Source organism: Sapajus apella, unplaced genomic scaffold (assembly GCF_009761245.1).
Source record: "Sapajus apella isolate SASKATOON/1434 unplaced genomic scaffold, GSC_monkey_1.0 scaffold10, whole genome shotgun sequence".
NCBI lineage: Eukaryota > Metazoa > Chordata > Mammalia > Primates > Cebidae > Sapajus > Sapajus apella.
In genome coordinates, this window is record NW_022436950.1 from 23,304,830 (window position 1) to 23,328,274 (window position 23,445).

At 38.4% G+C, this 23,445-nt stretch overlaps 1 protein-coding gene across 1 annotated transcript in view; it reads right to left on the bottom strand.

Annotated features, from left to right (window-relative positions):
• Positions 1–1,560: 1,560 nt before the first annotated feature.
• Positions 1,561–23,445, bottom strand: part of XRCC5 (X-ray repair cross complementing 5) — a 95,549-nt gene continuing 73,664 nt past the window's right edge. The window contains exons 17-21 of the mRNA XM_032278298.1: positions 16,173–16,282; positions 13,650–13,746; positions 11,228–11,295; positions 3,441–3,515; positions 1,561–2,653 (exon numbers count right to left, since the gene is read on the bottom strand). Of these exons, the coding sequence (XP_032134189.1) occupies positions 2,639–2,653; positions 3,441–3,515; positions 11,228–11,295; positions 13,650–13,746; positions 16,173–16,282 (365 nt within the window). The 3' untranslated portion in view covers positions 1,561–2,638. The remainder of the gene's footprint in view (positions 2,654–3,440; positions 3,516–11,227; positions 11,296–13,649; positions 13,747–16,172; positions 16,283–23,445) is intronic.

Sequence of the window (23,445 nt, forward strand, 5' to 3'; positions counted from 1 at the left end):
TAAAAAAAAAAAAAAAAAAAAAAAAAAAAAAAAAAAAAAAAAAGTTATGCCCAGGCCCTCTATTTGGAATTTTTATGAAACCACCTGATTTGTGGAAGGCATTTTAGGGTTTACAGAGAAGATCGATAGGCATGCTCTTAATAAGCCTGTGAGGCAGGTCACAGGTTTAACAGCTTGACAGAAGCCATGCAGCAAGCAGCAGCGGCAGGACTCAAGTCCGGGATCTGGGTTAGCCCCGGGTTTCCTCCCGGACTCATGCCGTGACCCCTCATGGCGTCTACTCTGCATGAGCCACAAGCTTGCGTCCTGAACTTAGACTATCTGGAGGAAGGCAGGGGATAATATGAAATGATGCCCATGGGAGATAGGGGACCAAACAGAACATCTGTTACCTGAATCAAAATTAACTGCAAAGTCAGTCATTAGCACCACACATAACCATAACAGAAGTACAATCGGTGTCCATTCATTTTCAAAGCCATCCTGGACTTGGTTCTAAAAAAAAAAAGCTGCCTAATCCTAACACAATTTTTCAATCTTGTATGTAAATTAACTGGCAAAGGACTAAAATCCATCATTTAAAATAGAGGTACTTAATGAGGAGCAGCACATAATGTCAAGGGGGTATTTGGAAATGCATAAGGTCATTTGAGTTGTGACGGGGGGAGGGGTCACAAAGAGGATGACTCTTCTTTAAGTCAATAAATTTTAGTGACACAGAAGAAAAAGGTGAAAGGTGACAAGGACCATAGTCAGTGACTTGCAATCACAGACGCAGACAAACCTATCATTTGTAGGACTGCTGGGATTCTGAGGAGCAGCCCATGGCGCAATGAGGACTTGCTGTCCTCCAAGGTTACACTCAGCAGAATACCTGTGAGTTCTGTAGATCTGCCAATCTCATTTCAGGGAAACGGGACTTTGATGTATTCATGTAAAACATGATGTTCCTACTCAAAACAGTATGCTCTGATGAAGTCTACGTAGTATGTATACTGCGCCTATGTGAAATGGATCTGGAAATAAACAATCCTGCTACATTCAAGTCAAAAAGTATCAGAAGATCTAAAGGACTAACTTGATTTAAACTTTTCCTAGCATGACAAAAGGACTGATGTTTCCAAGAAATTCCCCAGGCTGCCAAAGACAGGAGTTGCTGATGAAGCCATACTTACTGAGCTGATTCATACTGCTGGAAGGATCTGATGAGAATAATGAAAATTTCAGAGATTGAAGTTTCCACTCTCTGTGGTTCTAAGAATGTCTCAGTTTTATCCAAGTCACAAACAACCCCTGGGCTTTCACTATCCAACCAGAAACTATGATATGTCATCCTTTGTTGGGGTTGCTTTAAATGGGCATCTGTATGTCAAGTTTGATGCAACTGTGTATAGTATTGACAGGATGTCCTTTTGAAGCCCAAAGTAAAGCACTCTCCTCAGCTGAATGATGTTCTATCTTGCAGATCCATTTTCAATCAATGGATAAGGGTGTTAAATTCTCAGCACAGCACTGAAGAAGTATTTTGCAGACAGTAATTAGCAGCGATTCACAGAGAAATGAGTCATTTACACCTTTAATGTTACATACGCAAAATAGTGTATTAGTGACCACTTCTGAGGGTGCTGAAAACAGAGGTGACCAAGAAGTTTGTACACCAAGCAAAGAGGAACTGGAACTCAGGGAAAGAATGAGGACAAGAAAAAAAGAGAATAAGGGCTTTGCTATTTTCTTATTTAGTAAAGGAGACATCATCTAGAAAGATGAAAACTGACTTAGGTAGAAATGGGAAAGACCAAAAAGTTAACATAAATGTTTTAATATAATGCAACTTTCTCTCTCTGAGACTTGCAAGTAGAGATTAATGAAATGATATAATTCTACCTACTATAGTAAATTTTTCAGTTTTTGAATTTTTAAAAGTTCATTCATATAGCAGAGATTGGGCCAAAAGGTCTTTTCTTCATGAGACCACCACCATAACTCACTGCTTAAAAAGGGTATGAAGGGAAATTGTGCTCCCCATTCCACCCCACTTAAAGAAAACCACCTATATACAGAGCCAAAGTAATGTGGTAATTAAAAGGCCTCAACTAAACAGAGAAATGAGTCCATCCTTACCCATGGTTTTCCTAACCCAACTGCTTGTTGAGAGGAAGCAAATGCTATTGCTTGTTCAATGTTAAGTTGTGACTGCTACTGAAGGATCAGACAAAGGACTCTGGAAAGGGTTAAGAAACTCATCAACAACCATGCCATGGTTCCAGATGAGACACTAATCACATCACAAGGGCTGCAACTGTCACCAACATACTAGGTCAAGAAGAGGTCTACTTTCCAGAAACTTCAAAGCATGTATATAATATACAAAAATCAGTAAAGACCACAGAAGAAATAATACACCAACCAGAAAATAACAATGACTCTTTATAAACTTGTATGGGGTCTAAATTATCTCTTGTAATATATATGTGTGTATTCATTCCAGAGAGAATTAGGTGATCTGCCTCCGGGTAACCTGCTGAGAATTTCTCCAGAGCTTCTGACTCCCCTTGAATGGCCGCCTCCAAGTTGTTTTGTTAGAACTTCCAGCATCACAGCGACAGCAGCTCTCTTAGATTCCCCACACATCCATGACCTATATCATGTCCAACTGTAAACAAGAACAACACACTTAGAAAGGAACCAGGCCAATGCCATACCACTGCTTCTCTGGTGAGAGAGGGTTTAATGAAAGTGACTCTCTACATTGGAAGGCATGCATATACCTGCACACTTATTCACCGCTCACTATTTTAGGAGTTAAACATCCAAGTATCCACTCATCTTAGTACTGAGAACGTGTCTAAAAAAGGTTGACATCATAGTATATCACTTTTGTGGGACAGTTGTCATGTGAAGCTTAAAGTCGGGAAGTTTCCAAACTAAAGACAGATACAAAGGCCAACATTTACACAGCTTCCCAGGCATCAACAACATGGTGTAATGGGGTCCAGAAATCCTCAAATGCCTATCCGTCTATTTTGTTTACATTAAATTAATTGAGAACATTTAAGAAGTAGCCTTTTTAAAGGCTGTTTTTATTTGTCAATCCACACAAATTGCATGTTGTATTATTTATTTTTCGTTAAGAGCAATTTCAGTGAATTACAACATTTTGCTACTAATGGAATAGTCTCCCTAGCTCTTTTTCAGCCCTTCAAAAGAGGATTAATCTGAATGAACAATATAGCTAACACCATGGAACACAGGAATTTCCATTATGAAACTACCTATCTGATTACATTTATAATGGCAATAAATAATAGTGTAGGGAGCTTCTAGTGTATTGGAAATTAAAACACAAAGTAACAAGTCTATGATAATCAGCCTTTGTGGCTGTATTTATAACTCAGGCAATTTCAATCACAGAACACCAGGTGCATATTAAAAGTACTTACTAAATCTTCCACATCACCACCTTCTTCAAATGCGGCTGCTGTGTCTTCACTTGGTTTTTCTTTAGGGGCCAGAAACTGTAAATAGAAAGTCAGTTATCATACCAAAATGACATTTTTGCCCCTTTGAAGGAGGGATCAATCTATTAGCATTGCCACAGGGAAACCTAAGGCAGCCTGCTTAGCAAAGTGTCACTGCAAATGACTCAAAAGAAACATCATCGTGGCTCCTTCATTTGGCGTTGGGTGAGAGGTCCAGTTTTGAGGTTCAAGTGGCCCATACTAACTTGTCACCAGAGAAAGTACTGATGAAGAGGGAGAAAATGACATGACTTGTCAAGACAGTGACTGTGTAAGGTCCTGTATCAGCATGGTGGATATCTGCTGTTTCCAGTTCTGCTTCCACAGGAAATTAGTTGGCTTGCTAAGGTTAAGAAAATAACCAACCATCCCAAATTAGTATGCTCTTTTTAAAGGAGCATAAGAATCAAGTCAAGATTAGAATAATCTCAAGTTGAATGATAAAGAATCAGGGGAAAAAAAAGATTTGAATAATCTATTCTTAAATTCCACTGTGGACAAAAGCAGTAAAAGGGTGGCTTCTTTTAAGAAATATGAAATGCAAAAATGAGTGAGCTTAGAAGTTTGTTTGATTCCTTTTATGGAAATCTTTCAATTTGTGTTAGAAATTGTTTGAAAACAGGCTGTTTTCAAACAAATGGATGAGAAAACTGTTTAGCATCACAGTTCTAGATGTAGAGCTTCTGAAAGGCATACATAGAAAAGCAAAGTCCAGGAAGTGAAGTCTGTGAGGATATAGGAATGACACTCAGATTTTAAAAGGGTAGTGAGGTGAGTGCCCTTGAAAATTATCTCAACGCTCTTTTTCCATCTTGTCCCTTCAAGGGATAGCAGTGAGGAGCATTTTCCTTCAAGGCATGTGGCAACTGCCTCTAAGAACTGGGTTCTAGCAACGCCTATCTATCTTAACACGAGAAGGGAATCTTCTGGTAGCATGCCTGCCTCTAGGAGTGAGTGTTTTAGAGGTGGCAGTGGAAGGTGGGACACTTCCACTTTTCCTCTGGGGGCCACAGAATCTGTAAACAGAGTCATTTACGGTACCACAACTGACCGGCCCCTAAAGGCATGCTTCTCCGGCACTCCTCAGGGTGAGTGTGCATGGAGCACTCATGCTCTCTTGCAGTTGCTTCCACCCAAGAGGAAAAAGTATAGTTATACTCTCCCCATTTTCTCAACATGGAAAAAGCGGTAAGAACTGCCATTTGCTACATTCCTGTTATTTATGGTACAATGGACACAATCCTGACCTCTGAAACCTAAGACCTATAAATAAACTAAAATATGTCTCTTAAAAAAGTCAAACTAAAGTCAACCATGAAATATTAGGCTGCACGTGCCAAGTTTCAGAAGCAAGCAAGCTCTGCCTGTCCTTCCATTCCTCATATACAAAAACACACACAGGTAACAAAGCGGTAACAGTGTACGTAGGCTGTGTCTGCCTGTGAGGCACTGCCTTCGTCAGCACCGTGGACATAATTGTCTGTCGACTCAACCACTCTCTTGGATTTTTTTTCCCCCCTCAGTTAGAACCATCTTACTATACATTAACTTCTTTTCTGACTGAGCAAATAAGGAATTTATCTTCTCTTAAGGACATTCATGGATCTTTCCATAACCCTTTGTTGACCCTAAACTGGACCACGTGCAAAACTGAAAATCAATGGTATAAGAGAGAGAAAATCCCAGCAATGGGGGTAGATAATCTGTAACAGAATTGTAATGAAGCTTCTGTTTCATTAATTCTATTTTTTCTCAGTGATTATGAATAAAAATATCTGAGAGCCAAATACAGATAAATGAATTAAGAAATACACATTTGCCAGCATATGATTTATGGATTAAGGTTAAATAAACTGTGCTCTTTCGTAGATTCTCAAATTGGTATTTGGGGTTTTCTGGATTATCGCCATACTTTTTATGTTGTACCCTTTCCTCTCCGACTCATTATCATTCACCCCTGAGTGATTTTCCTGCTATCAGGACTATATGGTTACAGGGTAAGATTTATCCAGTCGGGGCAAGAGAATAAAAAGTAGAGCTGCATCTTGCCATAAATCTCTGTGTGGGCACAAATGACCAGTATCTTCCAAATATCTGAGAACTCCATGGGCTCAATGGTTCTGTAGCCTACTACATCTTTTATGACCCCTTAGTTAGGGACTTACTGATGAATCTGGAAAATCCCTGATATGTTTTGGCACTCAGCCTCTAAAATCTCAAATTCCCACTCCCTCCCAACGTCCAAAGCCCCCTTCACACTGCAATTAAAGGATAAGTTAAGACAGGACTGTTGGCACAGTATGACCACAGTATGTATACTTAAGCACAAATGAGCAAATCTCTGAGACTAGGTCAAATTCTAGGAAGAAAGGAGCAGCAGTAAAAAACCTACATTTTCATCAAGTGCTAAGTATCATCTGCAACTGATTTTCCTGACAGATCTGCTTCACATTTCTGTGTAAGCAAACTATGTTTAAAAGCTGGACTGCCATCCATTATCCTTCTCAATGCCCCAGGCAAGGCTGATCTCTTCCACATATCACTCCTCATCATCAGTGTTTTTAACTGCAAGTAATTCCAGCCCTCGCAGTGACAGGGAAGCAAGATAGAGCAGAGAACTCAATGACTGGACTGCTTTCTCAGTAAAAGCAACATATTCTCTTAATCTCTTCTACAGAAAGAGGTAGGAATCAATTTTTATCTTTTCTAGTGTGTTCTTTCTCTCTGCAATATGCTGAGAAAGTAGAGACTAAATAGAAAGCGCATCTGTGTGACATATTCCTTATTCCTCAAACTACCATCCTTACTTGGAGAACTTTATGAAACAGATAACCTACTACTTTTCAAGTACACTGAAATATAATCCTGGCTACAAACAGAGAAATGAAATCTATAACCTCTATATAGAAACTGCCAGTGCTATCCCTCCATAAAACTAAAAACTATCGTCTTGTGCTCAGACCCTTACTGACCTCCAAAGTAAAAACACATGACTTCCAATAGGTTGTTTCTAATACCATCAGGTGATTCCAAAGGATCACTCACAATCCAGATGTGTGAAAAGCATCAAAAAGAACAAAAGTCAGTTTGCATGTACTTTGCCTAAAAAGACATATATTTGGGTTTCATTAACGTCACTGTAGCTTACTCAATGCTATAAATGCCAATATGGTACAAAAGAGAAATCCTACAGCCTAGTGTGGAGAACACAACCATAACCCTGTCAGTTTCTCAGGAACCCTAGGCAAGCCACCTGACCTTTTCATAACTAATTTCCCTCAAAAATAAAATGTGAATACTACTACTTATCATACCTATCTGAGGGGTTGTGGTGACTATCAGATGAAAGAAGTATGCAAAAATCCTTTATGGTAGTGTAAATTTTATGTTCTCATTCCTAGGAATACACTTAATATATTGTCCACCAGGTAATAGGTACAAGAATATCCACAGCATCTTTATTCATAATTGCTAAAGGACAAACAATCAAATGTCCATCATTAGGAAGATGAATGAATAAATTGTGGTAAAATCATAAAAGGGATACTACACAGCTATAATCACATAATTGGATGAATTAAAAAAGGCATGATTCCAATTATATGAAGATCAAAAACAGGCAAGACCACTCTCAAGTGACAGAAGTCAGAATAGTAGTTACCTCAAGGGATGGGGCTTTTGACTGGGAAGCTACCTGGGAGCCTTATGAGGTGATGGAAATGTTCTATTCTTTTGATCTGGGTGGTAAGCACCCAGGTAAATGAATGTTTAAGAATTCATCAAGTTACCTAGTTAAGATCTGTGCATTTACTGTACAAATGTTCAACCTCAACAAAAAATTTAAAATTGTATCTTAAATGTATCAAGCCCTAAATTGGGTAACACTGTGATATTTTCATTATTGCTTTTCGTGTACTAGCAAACTACACCAGAGAATTAAGGCAGAAAAATGAAAACAGAAAAGAGCAAAGAAAAATGTCACAGGGTCCAACAGGGGCCAGCAGTTTCAGAAAACTGCTCTGAAGCATTGATTCCTAACACCTTTGTCTTCAATCCTTCACTAAGCTTTGGAGAATTTCCTGTGCACTCTCACACACATAGCTGGATGTACTCTTGAAAGAGGGAGCATGAGCATCCTTTCTCTAGGTAGATGTGGTTAGTGGCATGATAAGGTGAAGGCATGGAGAGCTGGCACCACAGTGTAGTGATAAGGTGGCTGCAGTGGGAATGTGGGGGTCTGGATTCCAGTCAAGTCCGCTGGCCACTAGCTTGCTGTGAGGCACTGAGCCAGGAAACTTTACCTCTCTAAACAGGATGTTGGTAAAACGATCACACTGCTAATCTCTAAATGTCTGTGATACTAAGGTGGAAAATCAATAAATGTCAACAATAAAGAAGGATAAATTAGGCAGTTACAAGAAAAATAAGTGCTAAAACAATGATTTTTTTTTCATAGAGCTTATATCAAATGATTATTTAGACATAGCTCAGCCTCTTGGAATCTGGTAAAAAAAAAAAATAATAATAAAATAAAATAATAATCCCAAAGCCATGGGGATAAATCCTCTTTCCTAACTGCATTCTCAAAACAAAGGAAGAAAAATAAAGGACTAGGGCAGTGCTAGAACTAGACTCCTGGCCAGTGACTTACTGTCAGCTTTCAGACAGAACACGTTACCTCATCTACCCACTACAGAGCCGTGCAGTGAGAACTGACAGATGAAGGGCACACAAAGACTACACAAAGATTCTACCAAACATCAAATGCTAATGGCATATCTAATCAAACAAACCAGAAACAGAAAAAGTGAAAGTTTATAACGATAATAAAAATGAACATTAAAGAATAATAATATTTATTCCTAGGTCTCAAAATGAAATGAGAGGTACCAGGAGACTTAAAAGAAAGTGACTGTCTTAACTTATGTCATGGAAAAACTTTCTACTTCTACAGCAGAGCTGACTTACTTCTATTTCTCAAAGAATCATACAATCCACATATTTCTAGAACACACTGGAGGAAAACAGCTCTTCTGAGGATGTTATACAAGTGTAAAGTTATAATTTAATTTTCATTTAAAATGAACATCCCTGGATAATTATTTATTTTCAAATGTCAACATTTAATAGCAAGAATATGACAGCTTGCTAACTTTAAATAACGTACAATAATGTGCAATGTACTTTTTTTGGAGGCTATGAGATAATATATATCAAAGTGCCTAGCATAGAGCTGGTATGCAATACATTTTTGTTGAATTTCCAATTTCTTATCTGCCATGACAGTAAAGTTCCATTTTGCTGGTAGTACTGGAAGCACACTCACTATGCCTTGACTGTGGAAACACTATGCTCTCAAAGGAAGAAGACGTGGGTCTGAGCCAGGCAACCAGTGGCTGAAGTAGAAGAGATTCTTCTCCACTTGGTTTTTATGATGTTCTCTCTATTCAAAAATGGTGAAGTTTTGAGAGTTGTCTTAAACTACAACTGACATCAGTTCTAGTGACATCAGAATTATCTAACGACACCATCTTATACCTGGTCATTAACTGAAATTTCTCTCTATAGCTTAATCATCAGACATTAAAATTCCTCATGTTTAGGCTCAGTGCCTTTACATTTCAAAGAAGACAACCCAGTTGCATTACAGAACAAGCCTTGCATAATTTACAAGCACATCATCCGTTTTCAGATTTCTTTCCTGTCTAACATTCTGGGTTCATTTAGCTGGAACATCTTTGGTTAAGATGTGCTACTTGGAGGAAACATGAGATTTTTTAGATCGCAGCTCCTCACTTCTTCCAAAAACTCTTAATATGTACTCAACTCTCACCTGGATAACAGATTTTCTTAATGTAATAATGATAAAAATTATCTTTCCTGATTTACTTGTTTAGCAAAAACTGATTGATAGGTCTTCGCCCCATGTAACAATATTACATGTCAACTTGGCTGGGCTATGGTTCCTGGTTGTTCCATCAAACACTACACTAGATGTTGCTGTGAAGGTATTTCATAGATGTGATTAACATTTACAACAAGCTGACTTTAAGCAAAGATTACTCTCAATAATGTTTGTAGGTCACATCCAATCAAGTGAAGGCCTTAAGAGCAAAAGCTGAGGTTTCTGCTTCAGGACTATAACATAGAAATCCTGCCTGAGTTTCCAGCCTGCTGGCCTGTTCATCAAATTTCAGACCTGCCAACCCCCACAATCACATAAGCCAATTTCTTAAAGTCAGCCTATAAATATCTCTTTATATATATAGATATATGTGTGTGTGTATGTGCATAGACAAACATGAACACATGTATGTTCTCTTGGTTCTGTTTCTCTGGAGAACCCTGACTGACAGCCCAGTTCAAGGGGAGATATTATCAAACATTGTATAAGGTGACAAACAGAAATAAAACCAAACAGTTAAATGGCATACTCAAGCCCATGGTACTCAGTAGTGACTGTGGAAGAAGATAGTACAGACACCATGAAAACCCTTTTGAGATGACAATCACCACCTTACAGTATGCTTCAAAAATTCCAAAATCTTACTCCCTGAAAGTAGGGATGGCCTGTTTTTTAACAAAAACCTTTTGCTAGGCAAAGTGCTTAATAAAAATTCTTGTATATTTTAATTTCTCTTCCAAACCATACTATGGTTTCTGCCAAATGCCTTTCTTGAGTTGAAATTAAAGATATTTAAATTTTGGCCCAAATTTAGCCATATGATTAACATTTCCAGTTTTGTGTCTGTCACTTCCCAAACAGATTCCTGTTCACCAGCCCCAAACCAAGCTCTCCCTTGGTGTGTATAGTTATTTTCTGAGTCTCTGTTGCTTCCCTATGCTCCATTTTAACTGCCTGAGCTTCTACAGGGAAGGGGTGCTGTTGTATCATCCAGCACAGTGCCTAGCACATTGTAGAAGCTTAGCAACTCAGAACTGTCAGGGGTCAGCAAAACTCTATCCATCAGTGACTGTAACTGAAAGTGAATGTTATGAAGTGTATACTTTTGAGCTATTCAATTTAATTCATTAAAATTTCATCACAACCTTGAGGTACAATGAAGAATGACTGAACTAAATAACCACATATATTTGACTCATGGCTGAATCAGATTCAATACACACCAGAGAAAGAGACCTAGGCCCAACAATCTCTGTGAATAAAAAGCTCACGAGCATTGCATACATGGCGTCTTTTACTGAAAATACCTGGATGTCCCTTATGCTAGAATACTAATATTTCTCTGTTTACTATACAATAATCTGAGAGGTTTTAAAATACAAACCAACCAACTGTGCCCAAGACCTATCTCAGACTAACAGAATCTCTAGGGTAATTCTGATCTTTAATCAGTATTAACAAAACAATAACAAAAACAAAAAAAAGCAAGCTCCCCATGTGACTAATGATATATGGTCAGAGTGGGAATCACTGTGGATTTCATAGCCTTTACCAAGGCCGAGCTGAAGTTTGTGCACTATGGAGTTCAACAGCACGCTCTAGAGGTTCTGAAGCTGGGGGATTATAGGTTAAGTTCTAGAAATATAACCATAGCCTACAAAAAACTGACTAAGATTATAATTTCTCCCATCAGGATGCTGTGGTGAGTACATCAATTTAGTTATCTATAAAATTTTACTTTAAGGGCATAAATAAAATAAACTCCACTGAAATAATTAAACTCAGAGAGTTACCCCTCAAATACCTTTTTGGCTTCCTCAGCTGTGACAGAACTTCCAGATGCTTCCTCTTTGGTGATCAGAGTAATTCCATCTAAAAAGTAATACAGAGAGTAAAGTCTAAACACAAAGAATCAACTCCAGTCCCATTTTCCTTTCCACCACACCTTCTCCCACCTTTGAGCTGGAGATTTCTTTTTTTATAGAGACAGGGTCCCACTATGTTGCCCAGGCTGATCTCAAACTCCTGGGCTCAAGTGATCTTCTCGTCTTGATATCCCAAAGTGCTGGGATTACAGGCATGCACCACTGTGCCCTGCCTGTGCTGGAGATTTTTAAAACTACAAAGGTGCTCTGTTCTACAAAAAATATAAAACTAAAGGCAACTAATTAACATTGTCCATCTTCAATTATCTTTTCACCAGTTTTTGCTTGTGTAATAAGCAATAAAGGCCACATGTCAAATGCCACGTGTTCCATGAACCCTCCCTTGTTCAACTCTAGTCTCCCATTCTTTAGAATCCTCAAATCACTTTGTTTATTCCTTTGGAATGGCTCTTGTCCTAACTTGTGTAACTATTTATACACATGTTCTCTCTCCTAAGACTATTTTCTCAAGGGCAGGCACTCAGTGTACACTATGTCCTTACTTAACTATCATCAATAGGATGTTGGAAACTGTGACTTTAAGATAAACAAAAGTAGTTCCTTAAACAATGTCGTTTCATTATAAAACACAGATGAGAAAAAAACGGTTTTATTATGTGTCATTTTGCTTTAAGTCACGGTTTTCAAGAACCTATGGACAACATTAAAAGAGGACTTACTGTAGCACACCGCAGAAGCGCAATAAATAAACGGTAATTGGATGACTGTATGCTTTTGTCCAAGCTATCAGGTGCCCAATATGAGACTATGCATACATTTTGTCTCGTAGTAGCCATGTTACTGGCTATGCGTGGAGTGGCCAGAGGACTAGGGAGGAAGAAAATATGGTCTTCACCAAGGGGCATGTCTATCATTTAGCACAGTTAGTCAATTTCAGCTCAGTAAGAGCAAATCAAGGATAGAAAATCTACTTTTTAGTTTGCTCTTCTTCCTAAGACATTTTCCTACCTCAAATGGCTGATACATGATATAATGTCCAAAAAGCACATGTATTTAACATCCATTTGTACCTATGAACGGCCTTGGTCATTTGTATTCTCTCAGTAGCATATAAGCTATCAAAAAAATATGGATTTTGCACAGGTCCTGTAAGTTTCTTTTCAGCAAATAATAGGTTGTAGGCATTCAATAAATACCAAAACCAATCTCCTTCATTTACGGGGTCAACAGCAGAGACACAAAAGTGATCTGAGTAAGCCCCATTCACCACCCATTCCAATTGGGTTTTGTTCCCAAGTGTAGAAATTAAAGGGCTGAAAAATTAACTGTCAGGAAAATGGTTACCTGTGTGATGAAGAGTTGCCCATTAGAAGGTGGATGGATAGGTATGCAACTCTTTTTATACAGAATTTGCACAGAAAGACAGACTGAAATGCTGCATCCCTACTGTTTAAGTGAAAAGTTTCTCTATCTTGTAAACATCATCATTTTCATAGTATGTATTTTATTTATTTTTTTATTGCATTTTAGGTTTGGGGGTACATGTGAAGAAAATGCAAGATTGTTGCATAGGTACACACATGGCAGTGTGATGTGCTGCCTTCCTCCCCATCACCTATATTTGGCATTTCTCCCCATGCTATCTCTCCCCAACTCCCCACCCCCCACTGTCCCTCCCCTATTTCCCCCCAACAGACCCCAGTGTGTGATGCTTCTTCCCTGTGTCCATGAGTATACATTTTAAACAAGTAGTATCTTATACTTGGGTTCTAAAAGAAAATCAGGTCATGTTTAAAAATAGGGGGTGGAGGGGGGCAAAAGGCCATGAAAAAAAGCAAAGATCAAGCCTAACATTGAAAGGATGTGTGCTGTCTTCTTTCTGAGTTTAATTTGCATTGGTTGCTGTGAACAAATGAGGAACTGAATGGCTTTGGTGCAAGAAGATGCTGGTCTTCTGAAACGGACAGTCCAAGAACATTGTAACTGAAAAGTGGCAGGGAGATCAAATCTGGGTGAGGTCAACCAAAGGGCTGTGGATCCAGCAGGACTGAAATGGCCTAAGAATCTGAGAAAGAGGGCAATGTTTGCCCACACAGCTATTCCATTCAACAAACAGGCACAGTCCTGAAACAGGTCATGCTGTGTAGAGTCTAAGACGGAACTTACATGTTTATTATTTATTACTTTGTGTTTATGCTTATTAAGGGAGTTTGAGTTCACTGAAAGCTAAGCATTTCCCAAAGCCACGTAGAAAGTCATCACGTTCCCCACATAACTCATTACACAATATAGTTTATATTTAGAATTTATATGTATATTTAGGAAAAAACAGCAACTTACCCTGAACAACAATTTCCCAGAAATGATTTAATTGTTTACTTTCCACTTTCTCTCGAAGGGCTTTCAGGAAGTTGTTAAAGCGCTGCTCTTCTGAAAACTGTGGTAGCAAGTTGGGGTAGAGGAGGCGGCAAGTCAGAGCGAACACAAAAACAAAATTCAGCCCCAGACCAAACCAAGTACTGTATATTTTGAATCACGGTCTTCATTACAAAAAAATAAAATGTTCTTCTTTGGTACATGGGAAGCTGGCATTCCAAACTGAGGTGTGTTCACTGGGGACCAGAAACCCTTCCATCTGTGCAAGGCGCAGAGCTTCCCAGAGTCAGTTTTTGTGATGGCCTAGTCCTTTGTTTTTAACATTTAATCTAGAAAATCTCAAACAAAAACAGACTAATTTAGTGAGTGCTCACACACTCATAACCCAGCTTCAATAATTATCAACTCAGGCTGGGCATGGTGGCTCATGCCTATAATCCCAGCAATTTGGGAGGCCGAGGCGGGCAGATCACCTGAGGTTAGGAGTTCAAGACCAGCCTGGCCAACACGGTGAAACCCTGTCTCTACTAAAAATTCAAAAATTAGCTGGGCATGCTGGTGGGCACCTGTAATCCTAGCTACTTGGGAGGCTGAGGCAGGAGAATGGCTTGAGCCTGGGAGGCAGAGGCTGAAGTCAGCCAAGATCGTGCCATTGCACTCCAGCCTGGGTGACTGGGTGAGACTGTCTTAAAAATAAAATATAAAACCATAATTACCAACTAAACCAATCTTATTTCATCTATATTCTGACCTTCTTCTCCCATAACCCTCCAACTGTTTTGAAGCAAATTTCAAATTATTTCACGTATATCTCTGTATGAAATACAGAAAATACATACTCTTAAAACAAACACACTCACATACCATTAACACCATACAAAAAATTAGTGGCTCCTTAATAGAACCAAATAACTAGTCAGTATTCTCATTTCCCTAATTGTTCCATAAAACTTAAAAGAAAATTTTTTACAGTTCAAAAAAGATCCCTCAGCCGGGTGCAGTGGTTCACACCTGTAATCCCAGCACTCTGGGAGGCCAAGGTGGGCAGATATCCTGAGGTCAGGTGTATGAGACCAGCCTGGCCAAAATGGGTGAAACCTCATCTTTACTAAAAATGTAAAAATTAGCTGGGCGTGGTGGCATGCGCCTGTAATCCCAGCTACTCAGCAGGTTGAGGCAGGAGAATCACCTGAACCCGGGAGGTGGAGGTTGCAGTGAGCCAAGATTGCACCACTGTACTCCAGCCTGGGCAACAGGAACGAGACTCCATCTCAAAAAAATAAATAAATAAGGAAGGGGAAGAAAGGAGAAGGAGGAGGTGGAGGTGGAAGGGGGAAGGAGGAAGGGGGTAAGAAGAAGAAGAAGAAGAAGAAAGAAGAAGGAGGAGGAGGAGGGAGACAGAGAGGAGGAGGAAAGATGAAGAAAGAAGAAAGAAGAATTCCCTCCATTAAGATTGAATGATATGTCACTAAAGTATATTCTATCTCTCTTTTTATTTTTTTTAAGAAACACAATGTGACCTGGTATTTTTAAGGACACTGGGTGGCAGCAATGCACAGAGGTCTTAAAAGACACTCCATCTAGCCTGGGCAGTGCTTTAAAAAAGCAATACGCTTTTACTATCTCTTTCCGTCTAACCAAATCTTTTTTCACCCAACTGAATCATCTGCAGTCTTGCCCTGACTCTACTTTTCCAAAATCTGTCTTTTACCTGAAGAGTATTCAGGTTATCTACTTCTGAATCTTTTATTCTAATCTGATTTTAATGATTTTTCCATTTTCTTGTCACTCTTTGTAAGCACCTAATTTAAGCATTAATTCATTCATATATTCAGCAAACATTTAATAAGCATCCACATAAGAACATATTCTACAACTGTGCCTACTTTAAAATTATGCTTTCTAATTTAAACTTGCTCACTTCTTACCTAGAGATATAAAAGTGTATACATAATTTGGAAAATTTTTAGAAGTATTTTCTAAAAATTCCTAATAAAACAAACAGGCAAAACCCACAGAAAAGGCATGGGAGGAACTGAGTAATTTTCAGTGTTCTTTTTTTTTCTGACATTTAGATCCCTACTCCTGTCTTCATAAAATCTTTCTCAACAATTAAACCAATATGCATTTTCCATCCATTTCCCTAAAAGCCAATCCTTTACAATAACAAGTGGGCCACCAGAGGTTACCATGGAAATTTCCTCGGTTCCCAAATAGAAACAAAAAGCAAAAGCCAGGGCTTTAGTATAATAAAAAGCTAATTTCCAAGAATAAAACATCCTACCTAACCATCTTTATTCCACCTCAGAAATGACAGTGATAGTAATATGAGCTTAAGTCATTTCTAGTTCCACTGACATACACTGCTATTCACACTGATAATGATAATTTAAAAAGCCCTGGCTCATTTCCGGGATGCTGTACGTCTCTTTCCCTGTGATAGTGGCCAACTGTTTAGGAAGAGAAGATATGCTAGGATAGCATTACCTTAATGGCTTCTTCCCGGAAGGCTCTGATGCAGTCCATGCTCTTCATAAAATACAGTGTTTCATTAGTATCCAAAAACTGTTCGATGTGATTTATGAGCTGGTTACTTGCTAAAACATAAGACAAAAAAATTTCTTAGATTTCAGTGATGCTTAAGAGGGGATGCTTCTGTGTTCGTGCCTATAAGTATGTATTTTGGTTCATGAGCCTCATTGTCAGCATGCACAATTGCCATACTTCTTTTAGGGGACAGATGAGATGCAAAATTCTGATTTCAAAACTTTACATTTGAGAAGTCTCAATAATATCTATTGATATTTGTCAAGAAATTAATTTCTAAAATGCTGAGAATTATCGTTGAAATATTCCTCTCTGGGATGTCAGACCCTAGGTTGTAGTTGTTTTTAAAATTATTGTTGTTGTTCCTTTTGATTTTCTCCCACAATTTAGGGGCCATTTGGATAATTCAAAACTGTCCTTCTACCATATTCACAGAAAATAGATCCTCTAATCCCTCCCCTAATTCTGCTCAGGATAATTGTGGAACAGTGCTGGGCAGTGAAAATTAATGAGCAAGAGACACCCCATCTTCTACCAATCCAAGGTTAAATTAGAAAAGATCAGCCCCAGTCTTAACAAAATACCCCTTTCAAATGAGAAATCATTACTATCTTATGCCCTTAGCTGGCCCTGAATATTCTCCCTATTGCTCACCACTCCAAAAGACACAAATATTTAATAAACAGTAACTGTCAGCAAGCAATTTCCTAAGTGCTAGAGAAAGAGAAAATGCATTAATAATGTCATCATTTCCAAAGTAGGTTACAACTTACAAAGAAACAAAAAAATTCTTCAGTATGGGGGGGAAAACAAAAAAACCCAGAGGAAAATGGAAATCAAGAAGTCATGAGGAAACAGTTTGCTACGCAGGTCAAAACTGACCCTTAAGATCTGTGGAAGAACAAATCAAGGAGATGTGGGTATTCATGCCTAAAGGCTCCCTCTCCCTTCTTCCTGACACCATTCTCTAGCTGGTTGTTTGGCAATTTATGCTGAATGTTCAAGATATTCTAAGACTGCATGTTTCCCAAAATCACAGCCTCCTGTGAGCATCTAGTAGCTATGTGTGCATGCACAATGCTGAAAATTACTTTCAAGCTTCACCAATAAAGGCCACAGGCCACTAACCCTGTAAATCACAGTGACCTGAACATTACTCAATGCCTTCCTTACGAAAAACATGAAATCAGTGTTAAGAATCTCCTTATTTCCTAAGGACCTTACACAGCATGTGGAAAGGATTAAAAAACGGATGAAATATTTTCTAATACAGCAACTTTCCAGCAAGGGAAAAATATCCCCAGTAAACAATTCATCCCTTCTACTAACTAGGAGATTATGATCTCCATTATAAGAAAGCACTTAACAAACTCAAGGGATTAAAGAAACATTTCCCTGCAATTTCAGAAATCTTTACCAATGTATCCCGCAGCAGTGAATTAATATCCAACTACAATTCAAAGGAGAGAAAGAATGTTCAGATGAATCTTTTTAAACAAGGTAAATAATACAATCCTGATTAGTATGCAGAGCAGAAAACCCTCAACAAGAAGCTCAAAGCAAACAGAAGTTATCTCCCCTTTTCAGCTTAAAAATCAAAGTAACAGAAATGTTTGATGACAGAAAGTGGAGTACTTTCCCAGATCACTTGATACAAAGTTCACTCGAAGTTACATATCTGGGCACAAATAAAAACCTTTACAGGCCAAGGGCAATAATCCTTGAGACTACATTTTCCATTTCTTTTGAAATTAGAATAAGAAATCCGAGGAAACTATAACGTAAATGTTGCTCTTTGTTTGATAGTATACACTTACTGTGTGACTACTATATAGAAGACACTATGTTATGTTCTGTGGGAGACAGAATTAGGTTGAAGATAAGGCCCTTGCCTTTGAGGATTTTACAGTCGAATAGGGGATATAATGCATATACATAAAATTAACACTGGGAAATAATGTGAAGAGGGCTATGAGTATTAAGGAAATATATTAATTGGTCTGAAGTTTTAGAAAATCTTTGGTGATTATAGAAAGCTTCACAAATTAACATGACTTTTCAGCTAGGCAATGAAAAATAGAATTTGGCAATTAGGCAGCAGGAAACAGAATTAGCCTAAGTATAAAGAAGAGAAGTGAGAAAGCACAAGGTGTATTAGGAGAAAAGCAAATGGCCATATATGTGGACACAAACAGGGGAAGAAAAATGAGTGAGAATTAGATAGAAAATGGCTGGAGGAAAGGGAGTTCCAAGAACAGTGAACAGTATGTGTGAGAATCCTGAGGTAGGGGTAGAGCTTGGCTCCTTAGAAAGTATAGAATAAACAAGAAATCCAAGACCAAGCCTTTTAGGAACTATTACATTTAGTGGTTGGATAGTGGAAAGGGAGCTGAAGAAGGAGGCTATGAAGGAATAGTCACAGAGAGAGAAAAAAAAAATCAGGAGTTCATGGCATCACAGTTACTAAGAGAAGAGATTACTTAGAAAAGAAGTTACTAAGAGAAGAGATTACTTAGAAAAGAGTCATCTGCTGTGTCCAAACTATTACATGCAGAGTACAAGGAAAAGAGTATAAAGAGCATAGGTGATTAAGAAGTAACGTAGAGAATTCTAAGAGCTTGGAGCCCATGGAGCAACTACATAGGTACTAAACTGCTTTGCAAAAAACCAAACCAAAACAAAAAACTACAACAACCAACTTCCTGACTCATTTTATCCTGAAATATGATAGAACACATACACAGCTGCTATCTTACAGAGAAAAATACTTAAAAAAACAAACAAAAAAACACCAACAAAAAATAAAGCAAATACCCAAGCCAACAATCCATTTGCAATGATATAGGAAAGAAGGTAGTCCAGTCTACCACAAACACTTTGTAAAAGAAAGTAGTAGGAGACTCAATACTCAGTTTCTTTGTTTAAAAAAAAAAAAATGAAGTCCTCATATATCTGTGGGCCTATATGGATTTAGTTTTTCTTATTTACATGTTAGACTCTTTCCATCACAGTGTTCCGAAACACAGGTGGATAAACATATCCAAACTTACAATAAACCCAATGAATACAAAGAACCAGATTTTGGCCTTCTAAGAATACTCAGTTACATGGCTTGTACATTTGGTCCATGATTCTAAATTCTGTCCCTCTACCCAGACTACTTTTGTGGTTCACTGACTATAATGAACCATTTAACACCAGGGAATAGCTGTGATGGATGATGCTTGAATATACTCAGCATCAGAAGGGATGTAGACAAGAGACTTCCCTTCCAAAGTTTTGTGGCACTTCACATTTCCCTGCCATTTTTAATAAAAGTAAAATGTAGAAATGGTTGACAAAAATAATATTCTACTTTAGGGGGATTATGCTTTTGACTTCCCTGCCCCACATAAAATGCTGATCATCAGGGTGCTTTTCTCTGCTTCTACATCAATTACAGGGCTAAGGAATGGCTTATCAGTCTTCATACTCAGTAAATTACAGCCCCAATTATAACTCACCAAAATGTTCTTCAGAATTAGTCAGTGACTCAATAATACTCATTAGTAACTAAAATAAAAAATGGCCATTGGAAGGGCCATCCATCTTAGGATACTAAGTTAGGCAAATGGCTGTCATCTATTTCCAGGATTACTTCAAATGCCTGTTATGGATTTTGAGGCTTTAGATACGGGTGTCATATACTAACCTAGTTTCTTAACGAGTACAGATGTTAATATACAAAATTAATCTCAATACAATGATACTTTAGTATCATATTCAAAATGTTATCCAGATATAGAAATGTTATAGAAGAGGAAAAGGGCAGAGTTTTCTTGATAATCTGAAATACATATTCTTCCTCCCTACTGAAAACATTCAACACCACCCAAAGTCCTATAAAATGGACTACACCTCCCTTCTCATTGTACAGTCACCAAGGCCAAAACGCTCAGGGCCATGTGCATGTCTGCCTCTGACATTACATTTACTCACTCCTTCTGTTCTTTGCAAAGATGTTTCCAACAAAGTGATGTGGGACTTTATCCTCCAACTGACAGAGCCCAAAAAGCAGTAGGTTCCCTCATCTGTCACAAATTATATATAAAAGACTGCAAAGACACCTCAAACGATTTGGCTGAACTCAGTCATCACTTAGGATATTTCCCAATTTAATTCTTCTCATTTTCTCAATTCCTCATGTAAATGTTACTTACTGAAAAGCTGTACATTTTGCAAATGTCAGCAGTTAAATAACTTCTAAATGTTAAGAACAAATTTATGGCCAGGCGTGGCGGCTCACGCCTGTATTCCTAGCACTTTGTGAGGCCAAGGTGGACAGATCACTTGAGGTCAGGCAATCGAGACCAGCCTGACCACTGTGAAACCCGACCTCTACTAAAAATACAAAAACTAGCCGCAAACCGCTTGTTCCCAGGAGATGAATGTTGCAGTGAGCCGAGATCATGCCACTACACTCCAGCCCGGGTAACAGAGTGAGATTCCATCTCAAAAAAAAAAAAAAAAAAAAAAAAGAAAGAAAGAAAAAGAAAAAAACAAATTTATATAGCTAATGACAATCACATCTTTATAACACAAAATTAAAAGTGACAATAAAAATCAAGCGCCTAAATCAAAATTAAGGTCAAGTAATTCACTATTAAGAGAATAAACAGGAATAATACCCATTAGCAAATAAAACTCTAGGCAAGTAGTCTAGTCAACCATAAATTAAATCCACATGTAAATTGCATTGCTTAAGCCAGAAACTTATAAAATATTTTTGCCTGATAAAAAAGAAATCTGTTTTAACATAGGCAATTTAAGAAACATATAAACAGGCTTTCTTTATGCCTCTTTACTATTGGATATAAACTGGCCATTGTGGGTAGAGGTTGTGTGTGTATCAGTTAGGATCCAACCCAAAGAATATAAATCACTCCAAATCAGGAGATTTAAGGCAGGCAATTGTTTCACAGGTTATGAAGAGTTTAAAGCCAACTGAGAATGGTACTGTAACCCAGGGATTGGTAACAGCAAGAAGCTCTTAGCCTCCCTTGGTGCGCAGGAAAAAGAAAAGAAAGGGTATAAATAGAGCTCAGGGATCTGTCCTATGGGAGCTGAAGCCACTGAGGACCAAAGATGCTACCCAACACAGAAAGAGAGAAAGAGACACCCTGGTTTCTCCCTCCCTACTTCCTACCAATAGCTCTCATGCTGAACCCAGTAGGAAGTCTTTAGACATGAGAGCCTGGGAAATGCAACCTGCAGGAGCCAGCTCTGCCCACACTTCCCTCAGATGCAGGGCATACGAAAGAAGGGAAGGTGAGGAGGGGATCTCAGGGCACCGGCTGTTAAGAACGCACAGGGGATGCCCCGTTTTATGAATTGGATACTTTCAAGACACAGAAATTAGAAAGGCATCAGGTCAGGTGCAGTGGCTCATGCCAGTAATCCCAGCACTTTGGGAGGCCAAGGCAGGTGGATCACCTGAGGTCAGGAGTTCAAGACCAGCCTGGCCAACATGGTGAAACCCTGTTTCTACTAAAAATACAAAAATTAGCTGGGTGTGGTGGCACATGCCTGCAATCCCAGCTGTTTAGGAGGCTGAGGCAGGAGAATCGTCTGAACTGGGGAGGCGGAGGTTGCAGTGGGCTGAGCTCTTGCCACTGCACTTCAGCCTGGGCGACAGAGGGAGACTCCAACTCAAAAACACAGAAATCAGCAAGGCATCGTTTAAATTATAAGGGAAGCTAAAATTTGCAGGTTTCTTTCCTCGTAGTGAGGTAGAATACAATGAAATTCAATTAAAAGTTACTGAAAAAGTCCAAAATCGTATGTAAAGCTTTCCACAGCCATTTTAGTTTTGTTTTTTTTTTAAAGCTGTATTTCTAGAAAAAATTATGTAAAAAATATTGTTTCCACTTCTACTTGAAACATCTTCAGAGCTACATACATCTCCATTTCCTTCAGGTCTAACATGGTTGTGACATGCAACTGTGTGGACCATGAAAATAAACAAGAGGTACTGGAGGCAACCAAGCACTTCCCATGGCACTCTGGTCCTCTCAGAAGTGAAAGGTACTTCTGAAATTTTAAGTACCTTAAATATTTTTTCTCTAAATTACAAAAAAGAAAAAATGCTGACTTATTTCTTAAACATCCTTCTTTCTGCTTCCACTTCTAAAAGAGTTCAGATGTGAGATTCCAGGAAGAATTTGCCCTGAAGGTTTGTGCTCCTTGCTCTTGGTATTCTTGTTTTTTGTTGTACGGTCTTTAATGAATATTCTGATTGAGGAAAAACAAATCACTGGATGGCAACAAAAGAAATACAGAACTAGGGAAAAAGCGTAAGCTTTAGTAACCTAAAAATGACATTTAAATTGTCATCTTTTGTAAGCAGTTAGACTAAGAAGCAGACACAGCTCTGCCCTTTGCCTTATCCTACCCTTCTTCCACCTTCGAGAAATTGTTCTGCTAGCTCTTTGCCCTCCATCTAACAGAAGTTCCTTTCCTCCTCCTCAGAACAGAAAAATCAGTAGATATGACAGAGAACACCACAGCCATAATATCATGCATGACCAGTGGCACAGGAAATTGGACTAAGGTGTGTAAAGTGCTGACCACCTCAACACACGGATGCAGCCCTGTATTTTTGAATTATTCTTCTTCTTACCAATAACTAAAAAACTCAATTAAAACCTCACCATTTAAGCTCCACAAGTTCAGTCACAGCCCATTTTTTCATGCTTAATGATTTCCTCATTAAGTGCAGTAATTTCTTACAAATTGCACTAATAAAAGTAAGTCCTGCTGGGTGTTTTCCCCCTTCTTAAATGCTGCCTTTTCATTGATGTGTTAAATTAAAACCCCAGGCACAAGGAACAGAGTAAGTGCAAAGTCTTTATTGTCAGAATCATTCCTGCAGACTATGAGATCTCTCTCCTTTTATTTCTGTTTTTATTTGAGCTAGCTGTGAGTTGTACTTTGTAGCCACAGCAGGAAGAATGATATGGAAGGTCTCTTGGCCTTAGCTCACTCTGTATAACAAATACAGTAGTGTGAGTTAATGAGAAACTACAGAAATGACATCCAGTTAGCCCACTGGCTGTGTGTTCATTTTATATAAGAGAGCATTATGATGTAACATTTTTATTCTGATAAATGATATTTCTCATCTTAAACAGCTTGGGTATATGACCAGATCTGTTCCCAGATCAGCCGGCAAATT